At 37.7% G+C, this 20,641-nt stretch overlaps 1 protein-coding gene across 4 annotated transcripts in view; it reads left to right on the top strand.

The window, feature by feature from the left end:
• COMMD10 (COMM domain containing 10) overlaps positions 1 to 20,641 on the top strand; it is a 156,908-nt gene that overhangs the window by 64,822 nt on the left and 71,445 nt on the right. The window contains exon 6 of one of the 4 annotated variants that reach the window (XM_090131641.1): positions 9,908 to 10,071. The exons of the other annotated variants lie outside the window; for them this stretch is intronic. Coding sequence (XP_089987767.1) covers positions 9,908 to 9,967 — 60 coding nt within the window. The 3' untranslated portion in view covers positions 9,968 to 10,071. Of the gene's footprint in view, positions 1 to 9,907; positions 10,072 to 20,641 lie in introns of those variants that run through there. 4 annotated transcript variants of the gene reach the window in all.

Below are 20,641 nucleotides of genomic sequence, written 5' to 3'. Positions count from 1 at the left end.
CTGAAGAAGAAATTGTTTTCCATGTTGTCTGTGTTATCTTTCATTATGATAACTAATATTCTGGAATGCCAGCTACTTGTAATTAAGCTACTTTTTTGTTACCCTTGTTATTCTAAAATACAGGTCTTGGATAGATTTGTGGTTGAGGAATATTGCTGACAGTTCAGATTCATGTGTTGTGTGAGTGAGGATGCATGCAATATTTTATGTTTTATTGTTGTTGTGTTTTGTTTTGTTTTGTTTTTAAGAAATATATCAGCAGTAGTTTCCTCTTCTAATATGTATGGTCCTTCCTTTTTCTTTGGCAAATGCCAAGGGGTCCCTGCCTTGTTTGCTTCTGGAGGTTTTAGGTTCTGAGACCTGATGTTTCCAAGTAGCTGTTTGTTTCCTAACAGTGATCAACAGTCTGCCAGATTTCCTGCACAGACATTAACTATTCTGGTGGAAATGGTCCAGTATGGTTTATTTTTGTGCCGTTACAAGGTTTTACTCACTTCTTCCCCTCAAACATGTCTTGTCTTCCTATGGAGGACAGCAACAAACGTCAGAACATTGGTGCCACTGCAGGCTGCAGCCAGCACTGTCCCTGCACATCCAGCTCCAGCACGCCAGAAAAGCTTTCAGAAAACCATGGCAGCCTGGTCTAGTATTAAATGTGGAGGTTGGTGGGCCTGCCTGTGGCGAGACGGTTGGAAATTCATGATCCTTGAGTTCTTTTCCAACCTGGGCCATTCTGTGATTCTGTGATTCTGCTGGCTGTGCAGCTCCCATGCTGGGAGGTAACTGGGCCCATGCTGAGGGTTCTGTGCTCTAGCTGTCAGCATCTTACAAATGGCCAGTGCTCTTGAGTGTTCTGAGTCACATGGCATTAGGTTTGCTGTACTGATGGAATTCTTGGTTTAAAGAAGAAAGAGATCAGCTAGAAGGTTACACATGTAAATGTAAAGGGTTTATTAATCGGGATGATGTAGAATGGTTTGAGCTTTGGCCAGGCTGTTATCAGGTACCTGAGTTATTTCTGTAGCTCCTCATGAACTTCAGTCGCTCGCATACAGGCACATCTCAGAATACATTCAGGCATAGGTAAATGTTGAGCAGTTTATCCAAAAACACATAATACGCTTACAACAGCGGAATATTAAATCTGAATCTCTCAAGGCACAAGTCCTGCCTGTGTCAGCCTCCACCTGTCACTGCTGGTCCCTCCTCAGGTACTGCCCTTGCAGTGCAGTTGTGTTCTCAGTGGGTTCCTTGCTGTCCTTGCCCTCTGCTCTGCTGTTCCCTCGCTATGCTGAGGGCTGCCCCTCTGGGAAGGCACCACAGAAGCGTGCATGGGGCAGTACCGAACAATGGGGAAATGGGAGAATGATGTAAGGGCACTGGAAGGAGAATGAAGTAATTAATGCATTCTGTATTCAGAAGTGTCTCCTCAAGGAGTCTGAATAAGTGGATAGAAGGATTAGGCTTGTGAATTAAGGGCCTGCCAGGAAATTTGTTGCTTTGAAGACCAAGGAAATAAATGAATAAAGGCTTCACTAACTTGGGGTTAAGATTATTCACTGATGCTCTGTACCTTTTGAGAATGTATCGAATAGCTAATTCAAAGCCCCTAGAAACCAGAAAGCACGTGATTTAGTGTGTCAAGCTTCCACTGTAGAATTTTTCCTCTGCATTTCTGGAAATGCCTCGCTGCATCTCCATAGCCTCTGCAGATGCCCCATCAGCACTGGGCACAGAGCTCCCAGCTCTGTGGAGCAAAGTCCTGACACGTCTTCCTCTTTCTGGCAAGCCTTGAGCCTTAAATACGTATGACAAGTAGGGGCTTTTCCCAGCACCGGGCTTGCTCTTCACAAATTACACCAGGCTTGCCTGGGGTTTCATTCTGAGATGCTCCTTTCACTTACTCCTTGCTATACTTTTCGAATTCATTGTCATATATGCCAGTAGGCTATTAGTAATTCCATGACACGAAGGCATTTTTGTTCATCTCTAGGGAACCTTTGTAGCTGAATCATTCCCACACAATCAGTTCAGTTCAGCCCTGAAAGGAGGCATTCTTGATTCCTTGGGATAAATATATACTCTTTTCAAATCACAAGATGCAGCTCTTCCAGGCTGCTCTCACTAATAACTCCACTAGTCACCACACTGAGAGTTAACAGAGTGAATGCAGCTTGAGAGTTTGCAAATACGTGCTGGAATGTAAATGTGTGAATACAGCATAAACAATAACACATTGTTCTAGTTCATTCACATCTCTATTCATGTATCTTATAGCAATTTTCAGGCCCCTGAGAACCATCATCTTGTCCAGCCTCCTCCCTATCACTCTTGTTTAGCTTCATCAGACTGTGGCTTTCTTCAGGAGTTCACCTCTAAGCTCCAAAGAACTCATAAGATGGACAACCTCTACTAATTGCAGAGATTCTCTTATTTGTGAGCCCTTGTTGCTGACCTTTTCTCAGGGACTGCTGACAGTTCTCTGATTTCATAACCCAAGGCTATGATATGGGGGTGACAAGTACGTTATTTTTCATTGCCTGGCTGTCAGAGACACAGTCTGTGTCAGAGACACCACTGACATACTTGAACCACATAGTCTAAGGTCTCGGACTTACGAGACTTGCAGTCTGTTTTTAGCCTCTTTACTTCTCATAGGTAAACCTGAAAGAAGACACTAGGATTCTCTGCATAAAGCTTTCAGTTCCTAGTGTAAAACTGCCGAAGTTCCCTTCCTTCATTCCTGTGTGTGTGGCTCAGCAAGTCCTAACAAGCTGCAATCCAGACTGAGGAGCATCCAGGAAGGAATTAGCAATGGAGGTGCCTTAAGGGGAAATCTTAAGGGCAGCCAATTCAGGAAGAATGCTTTCGCTGAACTTGACTTTTTACTACTTGGTGATGCCAAAGCATAGCAAGGGTTTGAATATTAACTTCTGGATTGCTTTTTTCTAGAGTGTTAGATATGCTCTTCCTCTCCTCGTTTTCTGTTCTTGATTGAGTTACATTTTGGGAGAGCTGTAGTCTCAAAAGCTTTAGCATTTTGTGTTACTTTATCCATGGTGTTTTGCTGGCTTGTTATGAGAACAGTGCTTGCCAATGCTCTCTATTAACTTCTGTGGTTTTACTTACAGTGGTGGAGCTTTTGGTGAATTTAAAAAACCTTTTTACAAAGCATGCTGAGATATATTTTTTTCTGTATTGGAGTGATAATTTTTGTTATGTTTCCTCCTTTTAAAAAGCTCTGTCTTCTCAGCTAATTAAATTATATAGGTTTTCGGTTTTCTTTCCTTTTTTTTTTTTTTTTTTTTGTTTGTTTGTTTAATAGAAATATTTTCATTTTCAGCTTTTTAACTTTGAGATATTTTGAAAATTAAAATTAAAATGAAAAAGCCAAAAGAAATATGTCATCCTATCTTGGATTACATGTTCGAAAATAGGTTCTTGAGCCTCAGATGGGGAATGTATCGGGAAAAGTTTAATTCATTTAAGCAGAACAACAAAGGAAGTTTGTTCAGCATTATACTTCATTCTGACACAATTCTATTCACATTTTAATTTAATTACCTCATGATCTATGTACACTTGAGTTAAGATCATATTAATTCCCATTTCTTTATTCAATTTGCTGCATTTAAAATAAGACATTTTAAGAGCATCTGACATTTTAAGTTGAGGGGTGCTACGTCATGCTCTTGATCTATTATCTGCTGATTGCTGGACTCTAGCACGGAGATTGCATTAATAGAACATACTTTATTTAAAATAGTGTCTGAATGTATTATTTTTAGTATTTTTATATGTTATTTATATTTATTATTATGTGTTTCGGAAGTTTAAATTTGAACATTCTTCTAAATCATTGCAATAATCTATACTGTCAGTCCAGGGTAAGTCATCAGAAATTGTTTCGGATTTATTCAGGGATCCTTAAAGAATAAAACACGCTGTATCTCCTGTTTGCACAGAAAGGTATCTTTGTATCTTTATTAAAAAAAAAAAATGTTTAGGAAGCACTTTTTCTCGGACTGTCTCACTAACTTCAATGTTATAATGGTCAGTTCTACATAGATTCACTTATCTGAATGCTTTTTTCAACAAAATGAGCCAAGGCATTTTAATTAATGGGCTGGAGGTTTTCAGTCCTCAAAGTTGTAAAGTGGAAGTGTTTTGCTATACTATTTTTAATTAGGAAAATTAAATTCTTCTTAATCTTAGAAAACATTTCTCGTGAGGGAGAATGCAAGACTGTTTTGTTCTGTTGACAAATGAAATAGTCTAGAAATTCATTAGAATTACTTTTGTCAAGCTAAGTACTTCGAACATGTCAGTATGCTTCCTCACCGTACTTGGAATTCAGTGCTTGAAGAGAGTTGTGGCAACAAAGGTCACCACAAGCTTCACCAGACAGTTTTTTGGTGGACGTCCCACTTCAGGAAGAGCGTGAGTTCTTTTGGAATTAGTTAGAATTTTATTTTTCTTCTTCAAAGGTTCTTCTCTCCAGTGGGTCAGGGATTGGAAACCTTCAAAAGCCAAACCAAAAAAAGATGTCTTAATGAAGGTGGAACAACCGCATAAAGAGTGTAGATATCTAGCAATTCAGAGCATGCTGTTTCAGTGTGACTTTGCACAATGCTTTACCACTTTATTTTTTCCCCCTTTTTTTTTTCCCACCAGCATACGGGGATGTTCTCTTCCATTTTATGCATTTAGAAGAAAAGGAATGGAAAATGGAGGAGACAGAGTTTTAATACAGCAAAGATATTCAGCACTTTATAGCCAGTTTGGGCTGTTGAGCTGCTTAATCCAATTTCATAAATATTCACAATTGAGTGCAAATTCTAGCCAAATTGCTTGTTTAAATGCATCATTACTGGACACCTCACCACCTTTAGTACAGTGTACTTCTGCTTCTTTTCAAGGCTTACTTAAGAAAACGTTATTTTTCCTGGTTACTGACTGTGCTCAGAATATAACTTACCTGCTCTTTTAAAGCTGGTTATATGTTGTTCACACTGCAACAGATTAATTTTTATGTAGCTTTTTCCTGCTTGTTTAGTCTGTTTTATATAATACTTAACTATGTTAAGTACTGTTTTATGAAGAGCTGTTTATTCATTGATTTTTAGATTTTACCCTACAAATTTACTAGTTACTGGCTATTTCAGACAATAGGGCTCAAGATTTCTGGATACACCATATCAGGTGAAGCCTTTTGGTTTTAACTATAGTGGAAGTGTTTTAATAGTAGTGGAAGTAAAAATAGTTTGGATTTTGTGTTTACAGCCAAATTTTAATTGGCACATTGGTCCCATTGGGAATACTGCTGCTGTGATTCAACCCACAGCATTGTAGAGTAGGACATCAAGTCCCAATAGGGGAACAAAAACAACAACAAAAGATTTTATAGCATCTTTCATATTCATGTTATATACTTACAGAACTCGCCAGCAGAGACAACAGCTACTTACTGTGCAGTTTCTTTTGCATCAAAATGCAGTTGTCTTGATTTTCCTGTTTGTCTTTATCAGGGAGGCTGAGGACTGTAACAACAACAAAGCCTTGCTCAGGTCTAATGCTAGGTATGGGAAAATTGCATACAGATTGGGATGTTGGTTTCTTGCCAACGTGCATATCAGACTCTGAGATAACCTGGATGACTTTGTACCTTGCCCTGTGTGACAGAGGAGCAGATGTTTGGGAAGCTGCCACCTGGCAGTGCTGGTAGCCCTGAGGGTCTGGCTGGCCACCAGGCTACCAGCTGGTACGTGAAGTTGTCTTCATGGCCAAGGATGGTGTTGGTTGGGAAGCACACAAAATGTTGGTGTCTCGATTCTGCAGCAGCTGTCTGGACAGATTGTTGGAAAACTTCTGCTGGGAAACCTCAGTAGTCTTTTGTGGTGTTCAAACCCAGGGAAGCAAGCAGAGAAGCTGCCAGAAAAGCAGACAGGTTTTTAGCTAAGCTTTTTTCAGAATTAGGTTTTTCTGCAGAAAATATCAAATTCAGCATTTTCTAACAGTGTTGCTGTACTGGATCAGTATTAGCCAGCTGTATTAAAAATTTAAAGCCTTTCAGCCTGAAAAAGAAAAAAAAAATAAGGAAGTCTTCTGGTGAAGTCTAGACTAGATCTTGAAGCTGAAACAATCATGATGTCCACAAGAAATTTAGGTTTTGGATTTTTGATCCATTAGAAGGAAATTGAAATAGTGTGAACAGACTTGAGACTGGTGCTCTTTAGCATCTTCATCAGTGACCTAAGCATTGTGTTTGAATGCACCTTTAGCAAGTCTGCTCATGACACCAAGGTGAGTGGTGCATTTGATACAGTAAAGGAAAGAGTGCTGTCCATTACTATTTCATGTTTAGAACTTAGTGTGAATTAATTATTTGTACTTTAATTACTAGAATACCAGAGAAAGGCAGTTGGTACTGCAACTGTGTATGCTGTAAATCTAGATGAGACCTACTTTCAATCTAAACAAGATCCCTGTGCATCCTTGGCTGATTCTTCACAATGATTACCTTGAGCACAACTGTTATCTTTGTGTAATGTGAATTAAATGGTGTATCCATAAGTACATCAACAGTCAACAAATAAAAAACAATCGGATTGCCACTCTCATGGGATTATCTCCCTCTTTCTCCTCCCATCTGTTTAAGGCTGATATTTCTGTTTGGAAATGTCAGATCCCAAAGTGGATGTTTTGAAAAGTGAATGCTGTAAAGTTAGAAAGCAGATTTATCATGAAAGAAGGAAAGATAACCTAGTAGGAGGAAGAGGTGGCAGGGAGCCAGAGAGCAGAGGCCCGCTTCCTGCCCTGCGTCATTCTTTTTGTCTATCTCCATGCATGTCCCTTAGCCTTTAGTGCTGAGAAAATGCTAGGCTCTAATACAATGTCATTCATTGTCCTATGAGTTGCAGTTGAGATGACTGTACAAACACTCACTCAGGTGATTAACAGTGCAGTAGATTTGCATTTAGAATGAATAATGGTATTGAAAATTCAAAAATCCAAAATACCATAGATAAAACTGAAAAACAAATTATTGTGTTGTAAAACATTCCCCAGCAACTGCAGGCAGTGCACAGTGGAGAATAAAATATTCTTACCATTTCAGGATGCAAAGAGACTTTTTTGGACTTCTAGATTGTTGTCACATGCTGGTACAGCTTTTACCTTTTGTATCAGATCTGCAGTGTACATTTTACACGTTCTGCTTTTTTGCTTTTGTTGATCTCAGAATAAATGCCCTCGTGCGTCGTATATAATCTACACATTGCTCTTAGTGGTTCCATATTGTGTTAGCTTGTTTTGGCCCGAGGAACACTGCTTCTATCAAAATATTTCTAAAAGCATACCTTACTATTAAAAATAATTTGGTAAGGCTTGAACCTAAGTTGTCTTTTCCATAAACTTAGCATGAATTTGCATTGTGCCTTCTATTTCATTTTTCCTAGTGCTCATCTTCCTTCATGTGTGAGTTTACTACTCCACGGTTCTTTGTGCAAATGTGTATCCAACAAGAAATCAGAAGCAGGCTTTGTCATATGGTTTGCTGTATAGCTCTTCTTTCTTCTAAACCAAAGAAGAAATTACAATGTCAGGTTGGTTTCTTTATTTTTTAAAAGTTTGCTTGTTGGAAATCAGAATGTGCTACAGAGAAGTTGTCATTTTGTGAAGTGATTTTTGAGGAACGGCAAACTTCTCTTACTATTTAAGCAAATTTTTTGTTAAAAAGAATCAAACTTGTTTTCAATCAAATGCAGATTGTTTAGTTATATACAGTCACTGAAGTGTGAAAGGATATTTCTTCTACAAAATCTCCTAAATTAGGCAGTACCATTTAAATATTCTTAAGATATCTGTTTCAGAATGAAGATACAAGAAGTAAACCAAAATTAGAATCTGTTGTTTATCTGAAACAAACATCAGAAGACTGCATTTAAAGAAAAGATTGAATAAAGAAAGCTTTTGTTCTTTTTGATAAACAAGCAGTATGCGGTAAGAGATGAGATATTACGGAAACAGCTATGAAGCCTGCAGATTTCTCGTTTGGACAAAAAATGACTGAGGATATTTTTGTTCTCTTGTGTGGAAATCAGTCCTATGATGGCAGCAGGATTAAATATTCTCCCTGTGCTCATTTAGCTGCAGATCTGCCCGTTTTGGGACTTCATTCAAGTACAGAAATAAAATCAAACTCCTCCTCAGATTTTTGAATGCTCGTTTTCTGTTGTGTCTAAAAGAATAAAAAAGTAAAGCATGGATCAACGAACCCATATTTCAAGTATTTTACAGAACAATATGGATTGTAGGGAATGAATCATCTGAAGATATTTCACTTCTTAAAAACTTAATGAAAGAGGTAATTCACGGAAGTAACCTGCCGTGTCTGATCATGGTGACAATTTAGAGTATTCCCTGAAGCTATTACATCACTGTGTCTAACATGGTTTAGGAAGTTTGATGGAAAATGAGGTCTAGAAGAGATCTACCGGTAGTCCAGGGGATATTGCACTCAGCATCTGGGCAGACAGTTTTTACTTTACAAACTATCAAACATAGGAATGCAAAATTAACAAGTAGAGTCACAATCTGATGTAGTATTCGCAGTAGTACAAAGCTGCTTTTAAGATTTTGTTGGCTTGATGAAGTTAAGGAGTGTATTGCTGTTAATGATAAACTGGATTTAGAGTTGAAAGCTTTCCGAAGTGTTGGAGCACATTGCCAACAACACTGCCAACAATAGGCAGAGACCAAGACACGTAGGATGTCATTTACTTCTTGAGCCTTGAAAGTCAGAATTAGGACTCATGGGCTTAACTGCCAATGTATAATAGACTTATGGCCTATTTTTAATATGTATTGTATTTAGCGTGCATTAAGAAACTAGGACTCTCTTATACTTCTGAAACTTGCTCTGTTTTAACATATCCAGTGATAACGTTCAAAAGTGGCTTCTGATTTTGGGTGCATCGTTATTCAGATAACGAAAATCTAGAACTAAGTGATTTCTTAGGCCACTGATTAATTTATTTTTGTTACATTGCTGAGTCATACAGTTCCTTCATAACTCCTGTGATCTTCATTATGAAATTGGTTGTGATTTTTGGTCCCATTACTTTGATTAGAAGCATCTTCCAGGCTTCATTGTCATAATATTTAGGACCTTTGTTTGAGCTGAATATTTGGCTAATTCATGTCCATTTGGTTTAGTTCCAGTGTACTTTTAGCTAAACTGCTGGTGTATTACTTGTGTGTGAAAGAATGTGGAGGGCTGATAAAAACCATCTGCAAGCACCTAAATCATTAATTGGGTTTGATTTCTCCCTGTTTTTGTGTCTGTTACTCTTCTGTACCCTTGTGTGTATACACAGAATGCAAGGTTTGGTGGGAGTGCAAGAGAGATGTGATGATGGAGTGTTCAGTGCTCCTTAGGATTTGTATTCCCTTTCATTTTCTAGATGCACTGCACAGCTTCATGCCTGGGGATATGGAAGAGTAAATATAGTATTTCTCAGCTCCGCAGGCATGAGATTTACAAAGATTTTGAGTGTTGGACTTTCTAAACACTTGAAGCAGTAGAATTCTGAACAGATACTCAACGCAGTGGTAAAATTACTTCACTTTTCAGAGAATACTACATTTTCCAACTCAGACGATGTCCATGTCATCAACAGAGATTGCTGTTTGTTCAGTTCCTTTTATTTGGATGAATCTCTGAATAAATGTATTATGCATGAGCTTTGCAGACGCACTGTGAAATCATGAAGTGTCCAAATGTTGAGCTGTTCTTTCTAGCACAAGTGCCAGTAAATGTGCAGAGCTGCCAAGTAGTAAACTACTACTGTACACAAGGACTAAAGCAATATGTGCAGTCAGCAGGTTTCTTTCTTTCTCACTGCAGAGAGAAATGAAACAAACACACAAAAAGAAACAACAAGAAAACACCCAAAGCTGCAAGTGAAGAAAAGTTTAAGAGCAAAGGTGGTCTCTGAAATCTGTGTTTCGGACTGTGACATAGACAGCTGAGATGTGACAAGATCTTCAGCTGGAACCCTGTTGAATGTTGTAAGTCTAACAAGCATGAGCCAGTGTAAATTTAGGGAACTGTTAGTGCTAACATAAACAAGCCACTGTTTCTGAAAATGCTGTAGAAATTGCTGGGGGAGGAAAAATCACTTTGAGCATCTTAAAGTGTTTCCCTGTATGTAGTGCATGTATAGCCTTTATTTCTCTTTTTTGTCTTTTTTCGCTCTTGCCATACACAGTATGCTCTCCTGCACCAGACACCAGACTTAAATATTGAATGTTAATTTATGACTCAAGATTAATAAAGGCTGTCATAAGAGCAAATTATGTTTTTATAGTGTTCTGTTATTCATATCTTTGTTTTCTCATACCAGGTGAATAATGACCTTGACTGTTATTTATTAACATAAAAAACGCATTAGACACGTGTCATATAAATTCCTTTATTTCAAGGGTTTGTTGTTACTTGGAGTGATGTCAGTTGGAGTGATGTTCATAAAACTGCAGACTGAAATGAGGGAATTACATTAAAGCCTATGAAAATGTCTTTTTTCCTAATTAGTTGGATATTTTCACATAACTTTAATACTGCACGTAATCTTGCTTATGATAAAGATAAAACCCTCAAAATAACAAAATTAATCTGTATTTAGACAGTTAACACATTTGGATGATTAAAAATTATTCTTTGTTGTGGCTCATTCAGTTCTGGGGTGGCTAGGTGACAGTGCTTCCTACCCTTTGTAATAATTACACAAAGCTAAGCAATGATTAAGATGTAACATCTGCATTTTACCAACAATTCGGCGTTCTTCATGCACTTTTTACTTTTAGATAAATATCTTCTGTTATTTATTCATCTCTGAATGATAATGAATAATACTGATTGATTAGTCAGCTGAACCACTTCGAGTTGTGCAGGTCTAACCAGTAGCGCGTACATAGAGCTGTTTGTTTAACATATTCTCTCACACAATTGACAACTAGTTCATTGGAGGTTATTATCGGATTTGACTGGATTGGAATTGCTTTTGATTACTCTAATATGATGTCATCTCAAGACATACAGACCTTTGAAGCGTATATAGACATGTTGAGGCGGAATCTTCCTCTGGGGCAGGCTTCTGGGAGGTTTCTATAGTAGAAAGTTTTATGAAATAAAAATTTAGATGAAATAAGAGATGAAACAGATGCGTTGAAGTGATAACCTTGCACAAGGTTTTGGCACAAGGAAGGGAGAATGTTTTACTGTATAGAAAAGGAGAAGGCATTTTGCAGAAAAGAGAAAAAATAAATTACATCATTTTGCCTCTGTGATTTTCAGTAGTTAATCCTGCTGCTATTTAAATGTATTATTTTTTACTATAAATATGGTTAGTGGTACATCTATTAACAGCTAGTGATTGATACATTGGTGTTCATTTTTTGGTAGAAAAATGAGTTTTTTTCATTATTTCTTACATTTGGAATGCGATGTGATAGTATGTACATAGTCTGAAGAAACTAGTTGAATCATACTTTCCCATTGTGTAGATATGTTTAATTCAGTCAGTGTTCTGAAATCTCAGTGGAGACAACAACTTTTTATTATAAAAGAGTTTTACAGATTTTGGAATGAAAATGCAAAAATGAATGTGTTGGAAAAGAATAATGAAGAAAATTATGGATGATTGCAGGATGGCTGGCAGGAGATCTCTTCCTTTCATACCAATCACTATAAATACTGCATATAAACATATAAATATGGCTCATTTTTTTTTTTTCAGAATCAAGATTTGATTCTTAACTGTATATTGTTGACAACTGAAAGGCAGAACTCATACTTTTAAAAAATTTGCTTCCATTCCATACTGTATTTGAAACTGTTGTTTAAGCATCTTCTTTCTGGAATAAAGTAAAAGAGTCTCAGATCATGGTGTGTACGCATAAAGAGAAAATGTATTTCTTCAGTGGTAAAGAGAAGCTGGACTAAGAGTGCAGAAAAACTGAAATAATGAACAAGATGATTTGGTAGTTCAAACAAATCCTTTATTACTACATGATAAAGCATATGTTTTTCCAATGTGGAGTGGATAAAAGGTGGTATAACCACAAAAGCTTAGTATGTTCCCTTCAATTAGACATAGTGTGACAATGACGATTAATGGATGGAGGGAAGACATAGGTAGGAATACAACTGTCGTTGGGTCACACTAACTTTTTAAAGGAGGCTGATCTGTGAGGATGTTATCTTTCCATCAGAACTGAAGTGTTGATACATTCATGGAAGATGTAATAGTCCTTTGGAAACAATTGCCAAACAATACGAATGTAAAAATTTTGTGTGAATTTAAGGAAAGATGGGGAAACTTGTGGAAAAAAGCCTGCTGATGGTTACTAAATAGATAAATGCACATGAGGCTCAAGAAACACAATCAGAGTATAGAACAGTGTTTGGTGGAAATTAGCATAAAGAAGAAACCTGGAAAATAAATTTTTCTGAAGAGTAATAATATCAGTATATAATGATCTGCAAGTTAATTTTACTTCTTTACTTTTATTCAAGTTAGAGGAACACCATCTACACTGGATATATTCTGCCACAGCCCTTCTTTTTGTATCTCCATAACACAAATCTGAGTGGATGTGGATGCGAAGTGGGAACATTATGGTCCAGAAAGCTAATAATATTTTAAAGAATGCTTTAAAATACATTCATTTCCACTTTCTTGTTCCATATCTTTGTTCCATACTTACTGGTGTTTCATCCATGGCATGAATTGCTTTGAATTAGTAAGGTTTTGTGGTAGACATAGGCTGGGCCAGTTGAATCTATTACTTTAATTCTAAACAAAAATTATCATGACAATTTAGTATTTCCAACAGGTTTATCTGTAATACAGACATGCATGGCAGATTCTTTCTGTAATGCATTTAGATAAAATAATAATTGATAATTTCTAAAAACCTGCAAAGTTTTCTAGAGCATTTAGTTACTTTCAAGTTTGATGATAAATTTTTAAGGGGAATTTCATTGTGTCTTTGCAGTCTCCTTGGGTTAGGAGTGGAGTCTAGGATTAAATATGCCTGTGTTTTCCAGAAGCTTTGATTTTGTGGTATGGCTTCCTTCTCCAAGGCCATATCTCTGAGTTCCTTGGAAACATTAGAGATTCCAGGGGGATGCTCTAGTTCTTTGAAGTCTTGCAAAGTCCTCTGTAACATAGGAAGTTGCATTTTGTGTCCCAAGTTTCCTCAATCACCTTTTTCCCATTTAATGTATTTTTCTTGCTTCTGTCACTTCTCTTTGGGTAAAAACAAATGCAACTAACTGTTTTTAAAATAACATCACTTATTTGCATTCTCATGCCTTCATAAAATATGTGCATCTCCGTTGTCATAAAAGTAATTTGGGACAAAAGGTTTGCATATTGAGAAGATGCATATTGTCAGTCATCTAGCTTTACAGACACGTGATCTCCTCATGTTAAGACTAGCGTTCTGATTCCATGCTAATAACCTAATTGTTATTAATATATGCTGCTTGTTTCTGACCTGTTTTGTTTAGAATGCACATTGGTTTTAGTGTGCATGACATTTAAGGGTTATGGATTAAAAAATTAATTTTTCTAAAATAAAAAATACCTCATACATTTTTAATAGGGGTTACGGAAGAGCTACTCTGTATTTTCCCTCTAGCAAGATGGTACAGTATTGAATTAAGTGTCAGTACTTCTGTGTCTGTGTAAGATTTAATATTCTAGGCAAAGATATTAATAGTCTTTTGAAATGGACAGCTAGGTTTCCTTAAAATTATTTGTAAATTAATTGGGCTTTTTGAAAAATGAATAATATTTTAAAATGAGATTTCAAAATTCTAATTCTTTGATATAAATATTTTTATATTGTATATTGTTTTTTCAGGGTATATAGGAATGGATGGAAGAAAACATTACTTTGTGATCTGTACATTTTCTTTTGGAATGAGAGTCTTGGTAGTGTAGAAATTCAAATCTTCTGTTAAGTAAAAAGTATCATAGCTGGGCTCAAAAATAAATAAAAATATCCCAGCAGACAAGCTGCCTCTCCTCTATTTGGACCAGTACTGTTTAAATGACACTGACAGTGAGGTTGGGTGCACCCCTGGAAGTTTGCAGGCAGTACCAAGCTGAATGGTGCAGCTCATTCGAGAGAAGGAAAGGATGCCATCCAAGACCAGAACTAGCTGGAGAAGTAGGCCCACGAGAACCTACTGAGATTCAACAAGACTAAGTGCAAGGTGTTGCATTTGGGTTGCAGCCTTCCCAGATTTGTGTACGTATGTATGTATGTATAGATGGATGGATGAATGGAGAGCAGCCTTGTAGAAAAGGGCAAAAACCTTAAATATGAGCTGGTGATGTCTTCTTACAGTCTGAAAGGCCAGCTGTCCTAGGCTGTGCCAAAAGAAACAAGAACAGCAGATTAAGGGAGGTAATTCTCACCTATCAGTTCTGTTCTTGTGACACCCTACCTAGAGTACTGCATCCCAGCTGGAGCCCCCACACATGAAGGATGCAGAACTGTTGGAGTGGGTCTGGAGGAGGGCCACAAATGTGACCAGGGGGCTTGAGTACCTCTCCTGTGAGGAAGGGTTGAGGGAGTTGGCTGTAGATGAGAAGATTCTTGGGAGACATTTCAGCCTTTCAGCACAGAGCTGACGGGAAAGATGGACATGGACTCTTCATCAGAGGGTGTAGTGACGTGACAGGGACAGTTTTTATGATTATAAAGAGAAGTTTAGATTACATGTTAGGAGGAAATTCTTTTCTCAGAGAGAAGTTAAACAGTGGAACAGATTGCCCAGACAAGCTGCAGGTGTGTGGATAGGTGGGAAATAGGTGAAAATTTGAGCAACCTGGTCTAGACAAAGGTGTCCCTACTTACAGTGGTGGGGCTGAAGGGCAGTTGGAACTAGATAGTACTTAATGGCTCTTCCAAGCCAAGCCATTCTATAATTCTAATTAAAAAGAGCATAATTTGTGGTTATGAAATTAGGTGCGAGGCAAATTATATCTCTTACACTCTCCTGGGCTTTTTCAGAAATGCCATTTTTAAAACTTCAGCTTTTGATATTGAGAATCAAGAGGGAAATTGTCAGGAGAATGCAAGGCATTTCGTCTTTCAGGGGAAGGAAGAACTGAACATGGGAACCACAGTTAGGTGAACATCAGACTTTATAGCCAGTCAAATGTCATGCCATGCTGTTGGTGGTGCACGAACCTGTGGACAACATTAGTACATAATAGGTAAATTTGCAAAGATTTGGGAAGTTTGAGTAGATGTATCTTTTGTATACTCTTTTTTTCATCTATTTTTGTAACTCTTTCACATTCTTTGCTGTGCCCACAGTCTTTGAGATCATGAACTCAACCAGGGCTACAGCTCAGACTGCCTCTCAGCTTAACTGCTTTGATAATCTCTGCATTTATAAGCATTAGGTCCAGTAATGTTTCACCTCTGGCTAGTCTGTCTGCACCAGGAGGTTATTCTTGATGGACACCACAAGTCTCCTGGGTTGCTTGTAGTTCCCTGTGTTGTTTTAACAGCAGGTGTCCAGGTAGTTGAAATCCCCCATCAAGGTGAGACCTTGCAAGCACAACACCTCTTGATGCATTCCATCTGAAGTTTGTAAAGATAGGTCCTAGAGAATCCTAGATCATGGAATCTAAAACCCTGAGCATGCCAGCATCCACACAGCCATTCATTGTACTGGTTCTTTCTCCTGCCCAGATCCCAGTCTCCAATCAGGAGGATCAAGGAGAGCACAACCTGCACTCTTAATCTCTTCAGCAAATTCCTAAGGGACATAATGGTTTTTTTTCTTATTCTTTAATTTTCTAGTTGCAGTCTCATGTGATCCAGCTTGAAAGACCAGCAGTGGATAGTAATCATTTGGCTTTATCATAGCTGTTATTCTCCTCCTTATACCATGGATGCTGGTCCGTGGCAGATAGCAAACTGCTTTGACTGACAAATTATTCATTTTTTTGTTGCTTTTTCTCCCCCTACATTCTGTGGGCTTTGGCTTACAGCTGCCAGTATAATACTTTAGAAACATTTGGACAGACCTTTATTGAAACTCAGGTATCACCAATGTGAGAATTACAGGGCTTATGGCCAGGCTGTCTTTTTGTCTTGCCTCCTAGATCATAGAGTGACAGCAGGGCTGATCAGCCCCTGCTGCACTCTCTTGATCCTGATGTCTTTCTTTTTCAAGGCCTATATTCACATTTGGATAGATTTGTGTTAAAAAATCGCTTTCCTTGTAATCCTCAAGTCACGGTTGATCCCCATGCATTTTATAGTCTGTAAGACCATGGCATAAATCACTGTGGTCAGTAAAGAATTGAGAGTGCTTATGGCAAAGCAATATTTTGTTCCAAAATTACTGCTGTATATTGTATTGTCAACTGCAGTCAGTCAACTGGAAGGAGTTTAAGAGCTGTTTGTAGTCAGCAACCAAGAAACACTCAAAAAAAAAATTCAGGATTCTGGGATTTTATGAAGCAATCAGTGTAAATTGTCTTTCATTAATTTCCTTAGGTGATATGAATGATCATAATCTTAATTGCAGTTTAAGCATAATTTTATTTTTCATTCTGTGAGTTTTGAATATGAACCTCTGTCAGTGTTTAATTTGTCTTGTTTTGTGCAAACATATTGCTTGTAAAATGCACTCGAATTATACAGGATGGTACAAATACTAAGGAGATGATGCCATACTGCCATTTAGTAGAAGCGTAGAAAATGCAGTACTTTCTAATAATGTTTATGATTGCCATTAGAATAATGGTCTGGGAGACTCCTTCTGATATTGTTTCAGAATGTTGAAGGATTTTTCAGGGAGCTTTTGGGTAAGAGCTTTCAGCATGGTGATTTATAGATTCATTTTGATGCTGACCTTCACCTCTCCTGCTTCTTGTTTTGTTGCAGTCTCTTTGTATCGCCAGATACTTGTTTGCAGATTGTATTTTTAATTCATCTATGAAGAATTCGTGCTCAGTCAGTATCTGAAAAAGAAATTAGATCTGATAGTATGGTTTTACTATTTAGATTATGCCATGGCATCCAGGCAAGATTTTACAGAAAAAAAAATATAATTTTGGCTAAGCACTTGCAATTCTTTCACATTATTTGGAACATATGTCACTAATACAGTAGCAATCTCTTTACATATATACTGGCTTTATTCTGAGAGAATGGACTATGCAACTACTGTGCAAAGTGAGCCTACCAACTGTGTTCTGCACAGTTTTTATCACTTGATGGGAATCTAGCACATTCTGTTTATGTGACTACTGCATTTTGATCCTGACTCCAAAAGCTAGGTGATGCTCTGAATGGTGCCTGGAGGCATAACTGACTAATAGCAGCAGTCTTCTTTTCTCCAGCAGCTCTTGACTCTTTCTCTATTCAGTCCTCTTTTGCCATTTATGAATGTTTTGTGCTCTTCGAAATACTTCTTGCACTGCTTAAAAATCGTTAATCAGAACTCCAGCTGCAGCACTTTTAAGTTTTTCATGGTAGGCAAGCAAGCTGTCAGTGAAGTGTTTGGATCTCTAGATTAGCAATTGATTCAACAGCCTTGTCACTTGTGAATTTCACTGTCCTTCTAGCAAGTCATACAGATAATCTTGTTGGCTGCTGCTTCTACTGGTCAACCACTTGCCTGTGCATCCAATTCCATGTCTTTTATCAGTGAAAAACAGTGGATTTCTAAAATATGGATTACCATCTTCCAGAGGTTTTAGATCTTTGGATCCAGTTCCAGCAAAAAATATTCAGAGAAACTCAGTTCTCGTGAATGGATTGAAATTTTATTCCTCACCAAGTCTTTAGCTAAGGTCACTCTTCACCCAAAGTCACTCTTTGCATGAGGTAAGCTCTATAAGGAGATAAGATCCATAATCTTTAAGGTAAAACTAAAATCACCTGTTGTAGTAAAATTTAGTGCTAATACTGTCACAGATAGAACTGAAGTTAGGTTCCCCATTCTTTGTCCTCTGTTTAAAAGTAAATAAGTCACAGTCTTCTGTTTCCTGTAACCTCCTTGGTGCTAGGGGTGTGCAGACCTGGGCCCCTCTTCTAGGTGAATATCTTGAGTGCCAGGCCCATGACATCAGAGGTGGATTTTTGTGGTATGGCAGTAGAGGCTGAACCTTCCCACCAGTATTCCATTCCGTTTTGTTGCCATGTGTCATATGGCAGCAGAAAGGCAGTCTGACACAGAGGCATCTGACATGGAAGTATGAGGATGAAGAAAAGGTGTGAAATTGAATACCTTCGTGCAGAAAAAAATGGCACCATTGACATTCGTCAACGCTTGTCAAATGTTTATGGGAACCAAACTGTGGGTGTGAGCACAATGAGGCAATGGGTGGTACATGACACCAACATGAAGGACAAGCCATCTTCTGGATGGCCATGCATATTTTTACAAGTGTGGCATGGAGGCTCTTACTCATCACTGGCAAAAATGCATAGCTAGTGGAAGTAATTATGTTGATAAATGGTGTTCTGTAGCTGAGAATTTACTCTATCAAACGATGTTCATTTGATGCTCACTGTATCTAGGGTAGTTTCCATGGAAATAGATGTGAGGCATTACTTTTGAAGTGTCTTACATACTTTGTTCATATGATGAGATGTTTTAAGATAAAAAGTCTCTTTTCTTGCATATAGAACCATTGAAGGGTAGATTTCAGAAGTTCAGAAGAAAAAATATCCCCAGGAAAAAAAAGGCATGTAAATTCATTCCAGATCAGGATCTTAAAGTTTCATTCATTCCTGCAACAAATGTAGCAGTTGTTGAATGGCTTGCACTGAAACATATAATGCTTTGTATTTTTACTCAAGTTCTTACTGATACAGAGATGCAACTTGTTCAGTTGTTGCCCCATCTTGAAGTATCAGGCTGTGTACTGGCACTTTATATTTTAAACCTCTGTAGATTTCTGCTTTTGCAAAACCATACCACCAAAACTGAAGTACAGCATTCATCAGCTTGAGAGCTGGATTACTAGCTGTTAATTTAACTGTTGGAACTGCGCTTTCCTTAAAGACCCAGTGATCCCACCCTGCCTTTGCCTGACAAATAGATTTCCAGCTGGTTTATCTGCTTATTTGTAAGATAAACAAACGAGCCCAAATAGAAGTGATTTCCTTGTGCAGTGATGGGTTAATCCTTTAAAAATAATGATTCCAAGCATATTAGACTATTTGTTCTCATTAAAGCAAGTGGAGAGCAAATTAGCTAATTCATTCCTCTGCATAGGGCTATAGAATTCTTCTGTGTTCAGCAGTCACTCTTCCCATTCTTGAAAACTCACGGTATCTCTCTGTGAGTATGTAGTTAGCTGTTAATTCTTTTATTCACGAGTAGGACAATAGAGTTCCTCTTAATTTGCTTTTTCTGAAGAATGCTGTCACATTAGATTTCAGCCAAAGTACCTGACCAGGTTAAGCAATATGTGACTGGTTTGTTAATCTCTATATAATTACTCAAAGGAGAAGGTAAGTTTTTCTCTTTTAGGATAAATTTTGCTTGTAGGCAAAAGGCATGCCATGTGATCCAATGTTTGTGTTAAGTCCCAATACCTGGAACTGGCAGAGCAGCAAAGAGAGGTGGTATGTTGGACCATATATGGAATGTTTCAAGGCTTTGCAGCCTCAGCTCAGTGCTGTGACTCAAGCAGACACTGTAGTTGTAAAGAGTCTATTCATACCTGTGATGCTGTAGCAAAGGGAGATGAAGGCGCACAACTAAAAGAGGTGTGAGTGCCCTATGTGAGATGCTTCATTTTGAAGTATTTGAGGATATAGATGGTATAATAAATTATGAAACAATCATCTCCCTCTTGCCCTCTCCTCCCCAGCAGGTAATGTGTCAGTTTTGACTGTAGTACTGCAGTTCATCTGAATTTGCAGCCCATGTGATAAAGTATAGTTGCTTTTAGGTGATGAGCTGTTGATACCTGACTGACACAGTAAAGGATCACTGACCTTGAAAATGACTTTTTAGTGTGTTGTACAAGTGAAGAGGAAGAATTTTAGCTTTTCAGTATCTGTTTTATCTCTTGATGTATGCCTAAAGTGAACTTGAGCTAGTTCAGTCTCCCTTACTTTCTCACTTTTTTTAGGAAAAAAAGGGCAAAAAAATAGACAGTTGCTGTAGAGAAAAGAGCTTATGAATCATGAAGAAGAAAGACAAAGCAATTCACTGTGCATACATACACATACCCTGAATAACTACAACATCACAGAGTAATGGAAGACTTATAGTGGGGTTGAGATTGAAGATTTTCCCTGACGTTGTTGGAGATTTTCTTCTATTGTATAAATAAAAGCCGGACTTGATGCTTGCCATTTAGCCAGTGGGGAAGAAGCTGTTCCCTTCACCATCGTATTCTTTTTTGTTCATTTAAGGTAAACTTCCTACTATATATAGAAATTGTCCTTATACATATAAAACTGCATATACCATTATTTCACAGTTGAAATTAATTTTCTTTTTTCTTGTCATTTCTGCATAGAATTCTTGTTCCTTTTTCCCCTTTCTAGGACCTTACTTACGCCCTATAAAAAAAGAAGT

The sequence above is a fragment of the Phasianus colchicus genome, chromosome Z (genome assembly GCF_987193195.1).
Source record: "Phasianus colchicus chromosome Z, bPhaCol1.hap1.1, whole genome shotgun sequence".
NCBI lineage: Eukaryota > Metazoa > Chordata > Aves > Galliformes > Phasianidae > Phasianus > Phasianus colchicus.
This window is presented reverse-complemented; position numbering and strand designations above follow the sequence as displayed.